The sequence below is a fragment of the Leuciscus leuciscus genome (genome assembly GCF_965113295.1).
Source record: "Leuciscus leuciscus genome assembly, chromosome: 16".
NCBI classification, from domain to species: domain Eukaryota; kingdom Metazoa; phylum Chordata; class Actinopteri; order Cypriniformes; family Leuciscidae; genus Leuciscus; species Leuciscus leuciscus.
Window position 1 is genome coordinate 2,758,705 of NC_138740.1, and position 15,440 is coordinate 2,774,144.

At 37.4% G+C, this 15,440-nt stretch overlaps 1 protein-coding gene across 2 annotated transcripts in view; it reads right to left on the reverse strand.

The window, feature by feature from the left end:
* Window positions 1-15,440, reverse strand: part of csf1rb (colony stimulating factor 1 receptor, b) — a 49,142-nt gene that overhangs the window by 22,235 nt on the left and 11,467 nt on the right. For both annotated transcript variants that reach the window (XM_082141251.1, XM_082141250.1), the window contains exons 2-13: window positions 11,488-11,748; window positions 9,611-9,895; window positions 9,367-9,500; window positions 6,690-6,849; window positions 6,402-6,597; window positions 5,485-5,606; window positions 5,280-5,397; window positions 4,976-5,169; window positions 4,770-4,885; window positions 4,387-4,513; window positions 4,180-4,284; window positions 786-896 (exon numbers count right to left, since the gene is read on the reverse strand). In XM_082141251.1, coding sequence (XP_081997377.1) covers window positions 786-896; window positions 4,180-4,284; window positions 4,387-4,513; window positions 4,770-4,885; window positions 4,976-5,169; window positions 5,280-5,397; window positions 5,485-5,606; window positions 6,402-6,597; window positions 6,690-6,849; window positions 9,367-9,500; window positions 9,611-9,895; window positions 11,488-11,748 — 1,929 coding nt within the window. The remainder of the gene's footprint in view (window positions 1-785; window positions 897-4,179; window positions 4,285-4,386; window positions 4,514-4,769; window positions 4,886-4,975; window positions 5,170-5,279; window positions 5,398-5,484; window positions 5,607-6,401; window positions 6,598-6,689; window positions 6,850-9,366; window positions 9,501-9,610; window positions 9,896-11,487; window positions 11,749-15,440) is intronic.

A 15,440-nucleotide genomic window follows, 5' to 3' on the forward strand; every position in this document is an offset into this window, starting at 1 on the left:
ATTTAGGAAAAACTGCATTTTTGGGGGTTTGGGGGGGCCCAGCGCGGGGGGGGAGTGGCCCCCGGGGACCAAACGAAATTTTTCCTTAGAAGTCTAGTGGGGCTACATGCCCACCAAATTTCATGTTCCCCGGTGCTTCGGTGTCCCTGGTATCGTTGACGAAAAATTCAGTAAGGTGACGAAAAAAAAAAAAAAAAAAAACTTTGACAATCCCTATATGACCGGCTAGCTACGCTAGCGGCGGTCATAATAATTGCTGATGGGGCTTGTAATTTTTTTAAAACATTTAAACATCATGCTTTCTATAGTGTCAGAATTTAATTTAAACAAGAATAAGTTGTAGATTAACAGCATATAAAAAATAAAAAAAACACTTAGTTAGAGGCGTTATAGAAAAAAAGTGTTACTAATAATCACTTATATTTGTTTTCGGCCAAAAACACCAGTATTTATTGTTGGATGTTGATTTACGGCCCTATTTTTAACAAACCCAGCAGACAGCGGCCTTTATCAGTTAACTAATTATGGCTGTTAAAAAAAGTTAACTGATTAAGTAAATGTAAATATTAATCAAAAATATTGGTAAATATTGAAGTTCACTTTATTAAATAGTTTATTGTGTGGCTCACATATCTAAGGGAGCACATGTTTCACAATAAGTCACTTTCAATGAATTTGATGAATTCATGTTTCTTTCTAAATATGAAAAGAAGTGCTTTCTTTGTTATAGTGATAATCTTACTGATTTCACTGCTTATTAATGTGAGAATATGCCTTTGACGTACCTTCTTGAGTACATGCCCCCAGCAGATTGACGATGTTTTCATGCGGCCCAATGTAATTTAAGATCTTCAGCTCGGACATGAGTGCTTCTTTCTCTTCGAAGCGGGCACTGGCTGTTTGGGGTGGAGGGACAGAAATAGAGAGATTGAAATTATTCTATCAAGTTCTAAACAAAAATCTACGGTCTTGAGTGATTGGGTTATTGGATTAACCCTGATTCTCTGGCAGTCCAAAAATATATGTCCAGGGCGAATATTTAGTTCCACTCCCTATGGCTGATTTTAAAGGGGCTATGTGTAAGAATTTTCATGTACAGTATTACTCGTTTTTTAATTGCCAACAGCTTGTAACAAAACTTAAAAAACCAGGCCTTCACTGTATTCCTAGGTTGTCTGTGAAAGCATGTAGACTGACTGTTATGTGAAGGACTCCTTTTTGCCGTGAAATGCAAATGATGTGACGGTTACACAAGCTTCCTAAAGCCTCTCTTCCGTTCAATGACACATGAAATTAATGCTTGTATGTTCAGGATAATGCCAAAAAAGCCATTCTGTACTGTAATGTCAATGTGTCATGGAAAGAAAAGGGATTCATTCAAAATACAGTTTCAAATAGCCAGTTCCCTTTCGAACGAACTCAACGCATGGTGTTGACACTGAACAGGCGTGCCCCAGTGTCTGAAATCATGCCAATCCTATTAGCCAACGGAGGTCAGGTGATGAAGCGTAGTGCATCATAAAGACCAAAAGGGCATGTGGTTTCACGTTTCATCCGTCTCTTCCCAGTGCATTTAAATTTGGTCTCTCCTGGAACGCTTTCCTTCTGAGATTCTGACGAGGACTGGCCTTCTGTCTCAGGCACGGGCCGATTCTCTACCCCGGCCCGAGATTTGCAAGCTGTACCAGATTTCTACACAAGGAAACTGTATGCCCTGAGGTAGCATCTCTTGCACTGTGGTGCGCTCCGCACCACGTTGACCCAGTCCACTGCCAAGTTAGTGCAGTGCTGGAGTTCTTCCTGGAGCGTCTTCCAGCAGGACAATCACCTGCTACTCCTAAGAAAGCTGTAAATGGCCCCCGTTCAGCTTTTCACTTCCACATTGATGGAGCTTCTGTGAGGAAGCATCACCTAGTATCTAATTCTTTTTCTGGTAACAGATGGCTGAGGCCTATCTGCAGACAGCGAGTTCCTTCTTGAAATCTTTCTGTACCCCTGGAAGGTTTATTGAGTCTTGGTTTGAGCCCTTGGAGTCAGCTTGGAAATGTTTCTGACTCTCAAGGTGGCTCTGTCGCTGGAATTAACTTAGCTTAATAGAGTGGAAGATTTGCAAGTCCTCTCAGTTGTCTCCCCCTGCTTCGATTTTGCCCCTAGACTGGTCAAAGTTACATCGGACCCGAGGCCAGGTTACGTCCCAAAGGTGCCTTTCTCGATTGTTCATCCGGTCATTTTTCAAGCCTTCTCCTCTCTGCCATTTGACTTGCTGGAGCAGGAGAAGCTTCACCTCTTAAGTCAAATCAGGGCACTAGGGATTCACATTGACCACTCAGGAAGACTGGTGAGAATCTGATCAACTGTTTCTGCCACTTTGGATTGTTAATACAATTTAATTCAATTCACATTTATTTGTATAACGCTTTTCACAATACATATAGTTTAGTCTAACAGAAGACAGTTTCTACATTACAATTTAGAGTAATCTGTTATCAGAGGTGACTGTCAAAGTAATGTCCATGTGTCAACAAATGCACAGCTCTAAGATAATTCAGTTCATGCAGTTAAGTAATATCAGTCTACAGTTTGGATATGGATTCAACCCCAGGATCTCAGGTCCTTCTGGGTAAATCCTTCTTCAGTGGCCATAAGTTTTATTTTGCGGCAGGCTGAACCTTTCCACACACATTTATAAATAAGGCTTACAGTTTGGACATGAAGTCAATCTCAGGCTCTGAAATCTTTCTGGGTCAATCTGTTCAGTGGGCCACCGGGTTTGTGCATATGCAAACATCATTTGGTCAGGGATTTGCTCAGTATGACAGCGTGGGTATTAACGTTCCCATAGCATCAACGCCATGACACAGAGTTGAGTTCCCTCGAAAGGGAACGCCTGTGGGTTACTTATGTAACCTGGTTCATTGAGAAGGGAATGAGATGCTGCGTCGCGTTGTAATACTTCACGTTTGCCTGCACGGCTTCTTCATACAATTAAGATCTTGGGAATCCTTGAAATTGGTGCCCTTTTATGGTCTTGATACTACACTTTGTCACCTGACCTCAATCAGCTAATATGATTGGTGTGATTTCACACATGCTTCAGACACCGGCATGTGCTGAAGCTATTCCCATGGTGTCAACGCCATAATGCAGCCTCTCATTCCCTTCTAAGGGAATCAGGTCACACGGTAACCCAGAGACTCTATATAGTCTATAGTCTCAAAAATACTTTATAATCAAACTATCATAACAGTAGCCTACACTTTTGACAAATGTAACAGCTTATAATAGGATATTTTACTATAAATTTGATCATTTGAGTCATCAATTTTGTGAGACTCCAGACTTTTATCTCTGCTTCTTTTTACCTTTAAGACTACAACATTAACTCAAGCTACTCTGAGAAGTTACCTTGCAGTGTTTTTTGACTCATCTGTCATATCTGATCGACAGATAAAGATGGTGGTTCATAATTCCTTCTTCTATGTAAAAGCAATTGCCAAATTGAAACCAATTCTCTCAGCTAGCGACCTGGAAAAAGTTGTCCACTCTTATATTTTTTCCCGTCTAGATTATTGTAGTGCACTTTATATGTTGGGACCTCTCAAACACACATTGCCCACTTGCTGCTGCAAGGTTATTAATGAATGCTGGGGAAACGGATCATGTTATTCCCTTGTTATCTTTTTAGGTTGGCTACCATTACATTTTAGGATACAGTATAGATTCTGATATATGTTTTTAAGGCACTTCACTGAATGGCGCCAGAATACTTAGCTGAGCTTATTAAGCCCTACATTTCAGGCGTAAGACTAAGATCATCAAACATCCTTGTGTGCGTCTCAAATTTAAGGGCGACTGTGCTTTCTCTGTCGCTGGTCCAAGATTGGGAGTAATCTGCCATTGGATGTTAGATCTTCCTTGACTCTTAATGTTTTTAAGAACCGCTTAAAATCGTATCTGTACTCTTTGGCATTTTAGCAACTTAGTACACACATTAGAACTACGGTGGTAGCCTGTAAGGTGCTATAGAAATAAGTAAATGAACGAACATAATCCATAACCCAACTTTCGCTACCTAAAATGAACAGATTCTATATATTTACATATTCACTCCATATATATTAATTCAGCAATTTTCATAAAAAATCTACTCAAATCTGTCATAAAATGTATTGAACTTACGCTTGAGCATTTTCACTGCCACTCGTGTAACGGTTTCGTCCTTGACAAGCCCAAAAGCGGTTGCTTGCACCACCTTCCCAAAAGCTCCTGCTCCTAGAACTTGTCCTGAAGTAAAAGCAATGGTTTGTTTTTTGCAGTTGTTATTTCTTATCTTTAATAACAACTAAATGATGATCATGTAAAACAGTGAGAGCATGGTTGCAGTACCAAGCTTCAGCTTATTTCGAGGAAACTCCAGTTTTTTGTTGTATGGAAGTTGGGTGGGGTCGATGAACGTGTAATTGTTCCCATCATTCACCTCAATGATTTTCCATTGGATTTCATATTTATGTGCCTTAAAAAAAGTGGTGTTAAAAATCGACACTGTAAAAAATTATACGATCAATAGGTTATGACAACATATGTTTTTATATTGCTTTAACTTTTTTTACAAGTTATACAAGATTCAACTTGTTTTTTAAGTCAGTTTAAGTTGAATTTAAGGACTTAAACATCCAAGTTGATTGTACTTAAAAAATTTAAGGCAGCAACATTTTTTTACAGTGAATGCATTGCGTCATTTGTGAGTACAACGGACGTGAAAAAAATACCTTTCTGTGCTTGTAGAAAAGGATCAACATCCATAAGATCATTACAGTGAAGACTCCAGAGAGAACGACAGTGATCAACACTGAAGTTGACCACACTGATGTATTGCCAGGGACATCTACAGACATTAGAGATGCATCAAATAACAACTCCACTTCAAATGCACAAAATGGTGCTCAATTGCAAGGAATATTGACTTTCTTCTTACATGAAATTTTAAAGGTGAAGCTATCACGATCTTTTCCAGCAATGTTTGTAGCCACACACTCAAAGGTTAAATTAGTATTTGCGTTAGTCACTGGTAACACACTCTTCACCAGCACTGGGCCATACCCTCTGGCGTTCCCCAAAGTGGACTGGGTGGCTATTAGTTCCACAGCTGATGTATGGTTGTATTTACACCTGTCACTCAGTAATATTAAAATCAGAAAATTAGTGCATCCTCACACATTTCTTGTAAAACATACTATCTTGTAAAACATATATATCTGATATCCAAAAAGAGGACATACATAGCGCTGGCATCTCCACACTGGAACCACTGAATCCTGGGTATAGGATAACCAGTCGCCACACAAGTGGCAATTCCATTTTCCCACTTAATTAAAGTAATTAAAGCATTAGGCTTCTCTGTATGTTTGGAAAGACAAAAAAAAAAAAAAAACTATGGTTTCATTAATTTATGTAATCTTTTTTTTTTTTTTTATTAAGACTTACGGTAAACATGAACTGTAAAAACAATTGAGGCATTGACACTGGCACTTCCGGCAGTGAAGATGTAGTGACCATAGTCTTGTGCTCCAACTTTTCTCAGCAGGATTGTGGACAAATAGCTGTTGCTGTCGAATATAAACACACAAGGTCAGTGTCACCTAACAAAACAGAGCTTGTTCTTGTTAAACGGGTTGATGTATCTGGGTCTTGTTTTCCGGAAGCGATATAAGCCTAAATAGATAACAGAATTATCTTATGATTAATCTTAGTTTTGCTACCATTTCCCAAAGCCATTGTAACTTAAGTAGTACTTGAAAATGGTTGTAGACTCTAGGGTAACCTTACACTACTAAGAGCACCATAAGGACAGAGACTTAAATTAAAAAGGTTAATTGTAAAATCATTTCTATTTTCAAAAATAATAAAGGCATAAAATAAATAAATTAATAAATAAGTGAATTAGTAAACTCAAGGAAAAACATAATAACACATTTGAACAATATTGGGAAACAAGGACATGTATCGTTATTTCCATTTTCATCTACACAGCTCTCTACTATTCATTTAGCTGATCCGTGAACTTTAAAGTGTTAGTTCACCAAAAAAAGGAATTAATTCTGTCAGTAATTACTCGCCCTCATGTCGTTTCAAATCTGTAAGACTTTCGTTCATCTTCAGAACACAAATGAAGATCTTTTCTCCATTAAAAGCTACGCAACTACCAGTTTGACGCTTCAAAAAGTTCATAAAGAGATCGTAAAACGAATCCATATGTATCGAGTGGTGAGTAATTAATGACAGAATAAATTTATTTTTGGGTGAACGAACCCTTTAAAAGGCCCATTATCTAGAACTGATCTGGTCTCAGATCACCTTATAATTCTAAGCACAAAAACAAATAACCTAAAAGTCTGTTCAACCTTTTATGTATCCTGAGAAATGTTTCCTCGTGGGTGTGATTCGATTCAGGAGTTTTCCAACGTGTCCAATTAACTTCTGGATATGCTTCAATTTGCACAGTAAGTTTAACAACATCCCCTTGCATCACCTCAATATCCGTTCTATTCACCTTGTGTTCAGAGGACAGGATGGGAGTAAGTTTAATGTAAGGTTTATCTGAAAGAAAACAGCAAGACCACGACTTAAACACAGTTTCACATCTTACAAACAAACTTTTGAGCATCACTCTCTGGTATAAAGAAACCTACCCACAACTGTAAGAACCGCTGTAACGCTGTTTTTCCCAGCTTTATTCTGCCCGGTGCAGGTTAAATTCCCTGTGTCAGACATGTTGACTTGATGAATAGTCAAAAGGGAAGTGAAGCAAATTTCACACCTTTTGTCTTTCTTTGTTTCATGATTCAGTACCTAAGTTGAACAAATATTGATAGATTTTTTACCAAATGGTGCAGTAAGCATTCAAAACAATCTTACAACAATCAGGAACTGAAATGGATTTAGAGGAACTGAATAGCCTGGCTTTGAATTGAAATGGTCCCACTTTATAAAAAGTGTCTTTACTATAAAAAAAAAAACATTTAGATTCTTAATTTGATACAATACACTTATTGTGTATGTAGATGTTTTTACATTGTACTTAAGTTTAAAAAATGCCAGAAACACTTTATTTTAGTGTCCTTGACATATCGTGAGCTTAGAATTATAAGGTTCTATCTCCGTTTAGGGTAGTTCTGAGATATTGAGCATCAAAGTTTTTACATCCCAGCTGGCAAAACTGTTATGTAGTATAATCTACTATTATAGCTCAACAAGACCATCACCCTACAGGTACTTTGAGGATAGAATATCAAAATCCTGGCACATTTGGAAATGGGATTTTTTAAGATGGCCCAAATGGAGATAGAACCTTATAATTCTGAGAGCTCTGATTCTGTTTGGAATTATAAGGTTCTATCTCCACTTTTACAAATAAAACCCCACATTTCAAAGAATAAATGTATATAACCATTGATTTTAATCAATTTATATATTTATAATACAAGCACACAGCTTGATTGGATTTTTGATTTTGATTGGATATTGAATCTACTGGAGATAGAACCTTATAATCCCAACTCGGTTTATGTTTTTGTGAGATGGAACCTTTTTATTTGATTAATTATTAATAACTACTAACAAATTTTTTTTTTTTACAAAAATAACACCACACAGGCATTAATAAACACCTAATGGATCAGATTATGTCAAAAACTCAATTTCGACCAAAAGTGGAGATAGAACCTTATAATTCTAAGCTCACGATATGTAACATAGTAATAACATTAATTTATGCATAATTACATGCAACTAACCCTCAACCAAACCCTAATCCTATCCTAACTCTATAGTAAGTACATGTTGTTCATTAATATACTCAGTACTTAAATATATAATTACACTGTAACAATGACACCTTAAAATAAAGTGTAACTAAATAAAGTGTAACCAAAATACCTGAATGTAATTACAGCTGTAATTAATTTCTTTAATGACATCTATAATTACACTGTTGACCTTCCCTTACCCTTAACCCACCCTTTAACCTAACCATACCATGAAACCTGTCAATACAACATGAAAACAGTAAGTACATTGTACCCAACAATTGAAAATGTATACCTAGTATAAATTGTGACTGAAAACATCCATATTTGTTACTTGTCCCTGTTAGGGCTGTAGATTTTATCAACCATTCGTTTCAGTGATTTTCTTTTGGATGTGTGGCAAAAATATAAAGTATAGAAATCTTTTGGTAATATTTTGTAATCCTTCTGGATCTTGTGATTATGTCTTGGTCTAGATCTGGGCCTCGAGGGGTCTGGAACTTAAAGAGTTTGGTCTCGACTCCAACGGTTAGACAAACAAGTCATAATAGTGTAAATTATAGATTGCTTCATTTTTTTTATTTTTTTTGGGTGTGATTTGCATCATAAAAGATCTGAGCAAGATTTGTCCCCTGGCAGTAGAATAGATGGTGAAGATATGACTGACACAGTCAACATATGACTGACATATTATGGCAAACTGAACTGTGCTCTGAACACGTTTTAACATATTTTTTTGCAAATGTTTTCTCACTTTTCTCACACACAAAGAAAAACGCTTTAAATAATAAACGGATATGCAATATGTGGCAGCTGCTCCATAAGAGATGCAATTATTATGTTTATTGCGTGATTAATCTGAAATGATGGCATCCAAAGAAGACACCAACAATGACAGAATAAAAACACAACTTTATTTACATTTAGTAAATAAAGTCGTAAATTATGTTTTTTGAGCAACTCGCATCGCTTCATAAAATTGAGGTTAATACACTGGAGTCGCATGGATTACTAGTTTAATGATGTCTTTACTACCTTTCTGGGCCTTGAAAGTGGTAGTTGCGTAACCTGTCAATGGAGGGACAGAAATCTCACAGATTTGATCGAAAAGATCTTAATTTGTATTAAGAAGATGAACGAAGGTTTTGAAAGGACATGAAGGTGAGTATTAATGACAGATTTTTCATTTTTGGGTGAATTAACCCTTTAAGTAAAGTGTTACCTGGAATTCCTCTACTCTTGATATGCATTTCTGCATTAATAAAGGGTGTGAGTAGCTCAGTGGTGCTTTGGGACATTTGATTATTAATAAACATATGGAAGTTTGGAATATCTTCACTAGAATTTCAAAACAGACAGCACACAAGTCTGTGTCTGTGATCACAAGCCGAGAGTCTAGACCAAGACACTGTGTAATGAAATTAAGACCAATGCCATGTTTTCAAGAGGTTTCAAGACCAAAAAATCAAGACCTGTTTGATTCAATTCCTTACCAATAATCTTTTTTCTTTTTTTCTTTTTTTTATGTTTGTAATGAGATTGAATTCTTGGAACACTTCACCTTTTCTGATGAGCTCCAGGTGATGTTGAACGAATGATCTTGGTTTTTGAGGTAACAAGGGATACTCAGCGTTTCACCAACGATTCGCACATACTGATGGTCTGGGAGAGACAGCGGCGGCGGCTCTTGTGCTTCTGCAGGAAACACATCGGTAGCGCAGGATTGCTACAATAACGTATGATTCTCGCCAGATCTTTCGTCAATGAAATTTGACAAAACAGCATAAAAGACTCACACAACTCACTTTCTAGGACAGTGATTTTGTAGACATCAGACTTCCTTTGGACTCCATTAATCTTCGCAGAACACACATAGTCTCCGTCGTAGCTAGGCTGAAGGTTTCGTATCAGTATGCCACGTTTGGGATCCGCAGTGTAATTCATCTGGGACGGGACGTCTGATCCGTTCCTCATCTTGAGGGAGAACTCAGTGCTCGCTGGGTCCGTCACCAGGCAGTCCAGCCAGTGGTTTGAGCCTTCTTTTTCAACTATCAGTGAGTTTTGAGGAGTAGTAAAGGCTTTGACAGAATCTATTGCAGTAAAAAAATACACACATTTCAGCCCATGCCAATGGTTTTTTGTTCATTCCCACAATTTTGTGTATTTATTAATTGCAGATGCTTTAATGCACGTTTTGATTCATTAAATTCCAAACAAGTTCTAATAGTATTTCTGATTAAAGTCGATTTTGGGTAACACTTTATTTTACAGTATCCTTGTTACACATGTTACATGTAGTTTCTGTAGTAATAACTATAAATTATGTATAAATACATGCAACGAACCCTAAAACAAACCCCAATCCTAACTCTAACTCTATAGTAATTAGGCTACATGCAGTTTATTATTATTACTCAGTGCTTAAATGCATAATTACACTGTAACAAAGACACCTTAAAAAAGAATGTAACCCACTTTATTTTACAGTGCCATTGTTACATATGTTACATGTAGTTACCGTAGTAATAACAGTAAATTATGAATAATTACATGCAACTAACCCTCAACCAAATCATAACCCTATAGTAAGTAGATGTAGTTACGTAATATTACTTATTACATAAATGTATAGTTACAGTGTAACAATGACTCCTTAAAATAATTGGTTACATTTTATTTTAAGGTGTCATTGGTGGCATGATTCTGATTGGTCAGTGGCACCATATAGTGAGTTAAAATCATTTTGACTCTAAACTGCACAACTGACTGTTTGTCTCAGGCAAACAATTGGTTACACTTTATGGTAACACTTTATTTGACAGTGTCCTTGTTACATATGTTACATGTGCTTACCATATAATAACAGTAAAATCTGCATAATTACATGCAACCAACCTTAAACCAATCCCTATAGTAAGAACATATACACTGTAAACAATTATTTACATGATTTGTTATCACAACATTTATTCTTTTGTCAAATCAACTTACTGTAGATCATTTATGTCTTCATTGTACTCAGTTTTTTATACCTTTTTTATAAATAACATTTTAAGGCAACCAGCAGGTTACTTACTTTAAGTTAAACCAACAATATATATTTTACAGTAAAATAATAAAATAATATAAAATAATATTACTCAGTACTTAAATTTATAATTACACTGTAACAAGGACACTTTAAAATAAAATCCAACCCACTTAAAATAAAGTGTAACCCAAATTTTAATGTGATGTAGTTACATTGTACTTACTCAAATCAATACCGAGTGATATTAATTAACTATGTAAATACTATAGAGTTAAGGTAGGATTTGGTTTACTGTAAGTTACTTGTAATTATGCATAATTTGCTGTTATTACCGTAGTAAGTGCATGTCGTACCGTGTAACTACGTCACATTGAAATAAAGTTTTACCAAACAGTAATTTCATGTTCCTTGTGTCACTCTGTGCTGTGTTTCTGCTTAATCCATCTAATACAATATTGATCTTAAATTTGAAATATTATTATATATATTTAAAATAAATGTTTAGTCCCTGTACAATAAGTGTATCGTCAGTGTAAACTGTTAATATCAAAAATGAAACCCCTTCAGAGAGATGCAACATTTACTTTGTGATAATTACTGTACACTGTAACATATATTAGATAATCATTTTCATTTCTATAGTGCACATACCTTTCACATATATGTGTATCTCTGCGTACAGGTGTGTTTGATTCCTGTAACCGCAGCGGTATGTTCCCGTGTGCTCTGCGGTGGGGTTTCGGAGCGTGAGGACCGATCGTGAGACGTGTTTCTGGAGTCTGGTGGGTCTCGTCCTCCATATGATCTCCTCCTGTCCCTCACAGGTCAGAGTCAAGGGTTCGCTCGCTGACCAGACCATCTCAGACTGACTCAGAGGAGAGGAGTTCAGCTTTATCACTGGAGCGGAGAACTCTGCTCAGACACACAGAAGAGGTCAAGGTCAAGGTCAAGGTCAAGCTCAAGGTCAAGCTCAAGCTCAAGCTCAAGCTCAAGGTCAAGCTCAAGGTCAAGGTCACGTGTGTTTATATACACTTTAAGAGCAACATGAGTGCAGACCAAAGTGCTGCACAACAATAGAATTAATTAACAAATGCAAAATTACTCGTTTAAATACTAATAATTTAAAAGAAAAAAAAGAGAAAAAAAATTATACAAAAAATCACCAGACAAATATAAAACATAAAAGGTGCTACGAAGTTACGCATAAGCCAGAAAAATATAGATATATTTTAAGAGATGATTTAAATGTAGATAGAGATGATCTAATGAAAAGAGGTAATGTGTTTTTTGGAATTGATAACAAACATTCTCAAGAGAATACAGATATTCTTCATCACAAGGTTCAAGACTTTATTGTGAGTATGAAGCACAGAAATTATTCTCCACAATGTTTCTTTAGGACCCGGCACAAAGTTTAAAAGACATTTGGTAGAATTGTGATTTCATGCATTCATTGGTTTCATGATCGGGTAAAATACTGTTTTTGTGTGATGTGTGTGTGATGTGTGTGTGATGTGTGTGTGATGTGTGTGTGATGTGTGTGTGATGTTTGAGTGATGTATGTGTGTGTGATGTGTGTGTGATGTGTGTGTGATGTGTGTGTGATGTGTGTGTGGTGTTTGTGTGATGTGTGTGTGATGTGTGTGTGGTGTTTGAGTGATGTGTGTGTGATGTGTGTGTGGTGTTTGTGTGATGTGTGTGTGATGTGTGTGTGATGTGTGTGTGATGTGTGTGTGATGTTTGAGTGATGTGTGTGTGATGTGTGTGTGATGTGTGTGTGATGTTTGTGTGATGTGTGTGTGATGTTTGAGTGATGTTTGTGTAATGTTTGTGTAATGTTTGTGTGATGTGTGTGTGATGTTTGAGTGATGTGTGTGTGATGTGTGTGTGATGTTTGTGTAATGTTTGTGTGATGTGTGTGTGATGTGTGTGTGATGTTTGAGTGATGTGTGTGTGATGTGTGTGTGATGTTTGAGTGATGTTTGTGTAATGTTTGTGTGATGTGTGTGTGATGTTTGAGTGATGTGTGTGTGATGTGTGTGTGATGTGTGTGTGATGTGTGTGATGTGTGTGTGATGTTTGTGTGATGTGTGTGTGATGTGTGTGATGTGTGTGTGGTGTTTGAGTGATGTGTGTGATGTGTGTGTGATGTGTGTGTGATGTTTGTGTGATGTGTGTGTGATGTGTGTGTGATGTGTGTGTGATGTGTGTGTGGTGTTTGAGTGATGTGTGTGATGTGTGTGTGATGTGTGTGTGATGTGTGTGTGGTGTTTGAGTGATGTGTGTGATGTGTGTGATGTGTGTGATGTGTGTGTGATGTTTGAGTGATGTGTGTGTGATGTGTGTGTGATGTGTGTGTGATGTGTGTGTGATGTTTGAGTGATGTGTGTGATGTGTGTGTGATGTTTGTGTGATGTTTGTGTGATGTGTGTGTGATGTGTGTGTGATGTTTGTGTGATGTGTGTGTGATGTGTGTGTGATGTTTGTGTGATTTGTGTGTGATGTTTGTGTGATGTGTGTGTGCTGTGTGTGTGATGTGTGTGTGATGTTTGAGTGATGTTTGTGTGATTTGTGTGTGATGTGTGTGTGATGTGTGTGTGATGTTTGTGTGATTGTGTGATGTGTGTGTGATGTTTGTGTGATGTGTGTGTGATGTTTGTGATTGTGTGATGTTTGTGTGATGTGTGTGTGATGTGTGTGTGATGTTTGTGATTGTGTGATGTTTGTGTGATGTGTGTGTGATGTTTGTGTGATTGTGTGATGTTTGTGTGATGTTTGTGTGATTGTGTGATGTTTGTGTGATTGTGTGATGTTTGTGTGATGTGTGTGTGATGTTTGTGTGATTTGTGTGATGTGTGTGTGATGTTTGTGTGATATGTGTGTGATGTTTGAGTGATGTGTGTGTGATGTGTGTGTGATGTTTGTGTGATTGTGTGATGTTTGTGTGATTGTGTGATGTTTGTGTGATGTGTGTGTGGTGTTTGTGTGATGTGTGTGTGATGTTTGTGTGATTTGTGTGTGATGTTTGAGTGATGTGTGTGTGATGTGTGTGTGATGTGTGTGTGATGTTTGTGTGATTGTGTGATTTGTGTGTGATGTTTGTGTGATGTGTGTGTGCTGTGTGTGTGATGTGTGTGTGATGTGTGTGTGATGTTTGAGTGATGTTTGTGTGATTTGTGTGTGATGTGTGTGTGATGTGTGTGTGATGTTTGTGTGATTGTGTGATGTGTGTGTGATGTTTGTGTGATGTGTGTGTGATGTTTGTGATTGTGTGATGTTTGTGTGATGTGTGTGTGATGTGTGTGTGATGTTTGAGTGATGTGTGTGTGATGTTTGTGATTGTGTGATGTTTGTGTGATGTGTGTGTGATGTTTGTGTGATTGTGTGATGTTTGTGTGATTGTGTGATGTTTGTGTGATGTGTGTGTGATGTTTGTGTGATTTGTGTGATGTGTGTGTGATGTTTGTGTGATATGTGTGTGATGTTTGAGTGATGTGTGTGTGATGTGTGTGTGATGTTTGTGTGATTGTGTGATGTTTGTGTGATTGTGTGATGTTTGTGTGATGTGTGTGTGGTGTTTGTGTGATGTGTGTGTGATGTTTGTGTGATTTGTGTGTGATGTTTGAGTGATGTGTGTGTGATGTGTGATGTGTGTGTGATGTGTGTGTGATGTTTGTGTGATTGTGTGATGTGTGTGTGATGGGTGTGTGATGTGTGTGTGATGTTTGTGTGATTGTGTGATGTGTGTGTGATGTGTGTGTGATGTGTGTGTGATGTTTGAGTGATGTTTGTGTGATTGTGTGATGTGTGTGTGATGTGTGTGTGATGTGTGTGTGATTGTGTGATGTGTGTGTGATGTGTGTGTGATGTGTGTGTGATGTTTGTGTGATTGTGTGATGTGTGTGTGATGTGTGTGTGATGTGTGTGTGATGTTTGAGTGATGTGTGTGTGATTGTGTGATGTGTGTGTGATGTTTGAGTGATGTGTGTGTGATTGTGTGATGTGTGTGTGATGTGTGTGTGATGTGTGATGTGTGTGTGATGTTTGTGTGATTGTGTGATGTGTGTGTGATGTGTGTGTGATGTGTGTGTGATGTTTGTGTGATTGTGTGATGTTTGTGTGATTGTGTGATGTGTGTGTGATGTGTGTGTGATGTGTGTGTGATGTGTGTGTGATGTGTGTGTGATGTGTGATGTGTGTGTGATGTGTGTGTGATGTGTGTGTGATTGTGTGATGTGTGTGTGATGTGTGTGTGATGTGTGATGTGTGTGTGATGTGTGTGTGATGTGTGTGTGATGTTTGAGTGATGTGTGTGTGATTGTGTGATGTGTGTGTGATGTGTGTGTGATGTGTGTGTGATGTGTGTGTGATGTGCCATGAACTGATTTTGAACACAGTGCTGTTAGACTACAGTCTTCCGGGGTTTATTATTGTAGACCAATTTTAATATATCAACACGTCAAGCTTGTGATTTTCTTATTCATCCATTCAGTTTTTCATTGCTCGTGTCAGTAACTTTAAGCAATCCTGAAAGCTGGATATATTTACATACCATGAAATAAATAATAAAGCAAAATCTACCTTGACTGACACAAGTCTCGCCC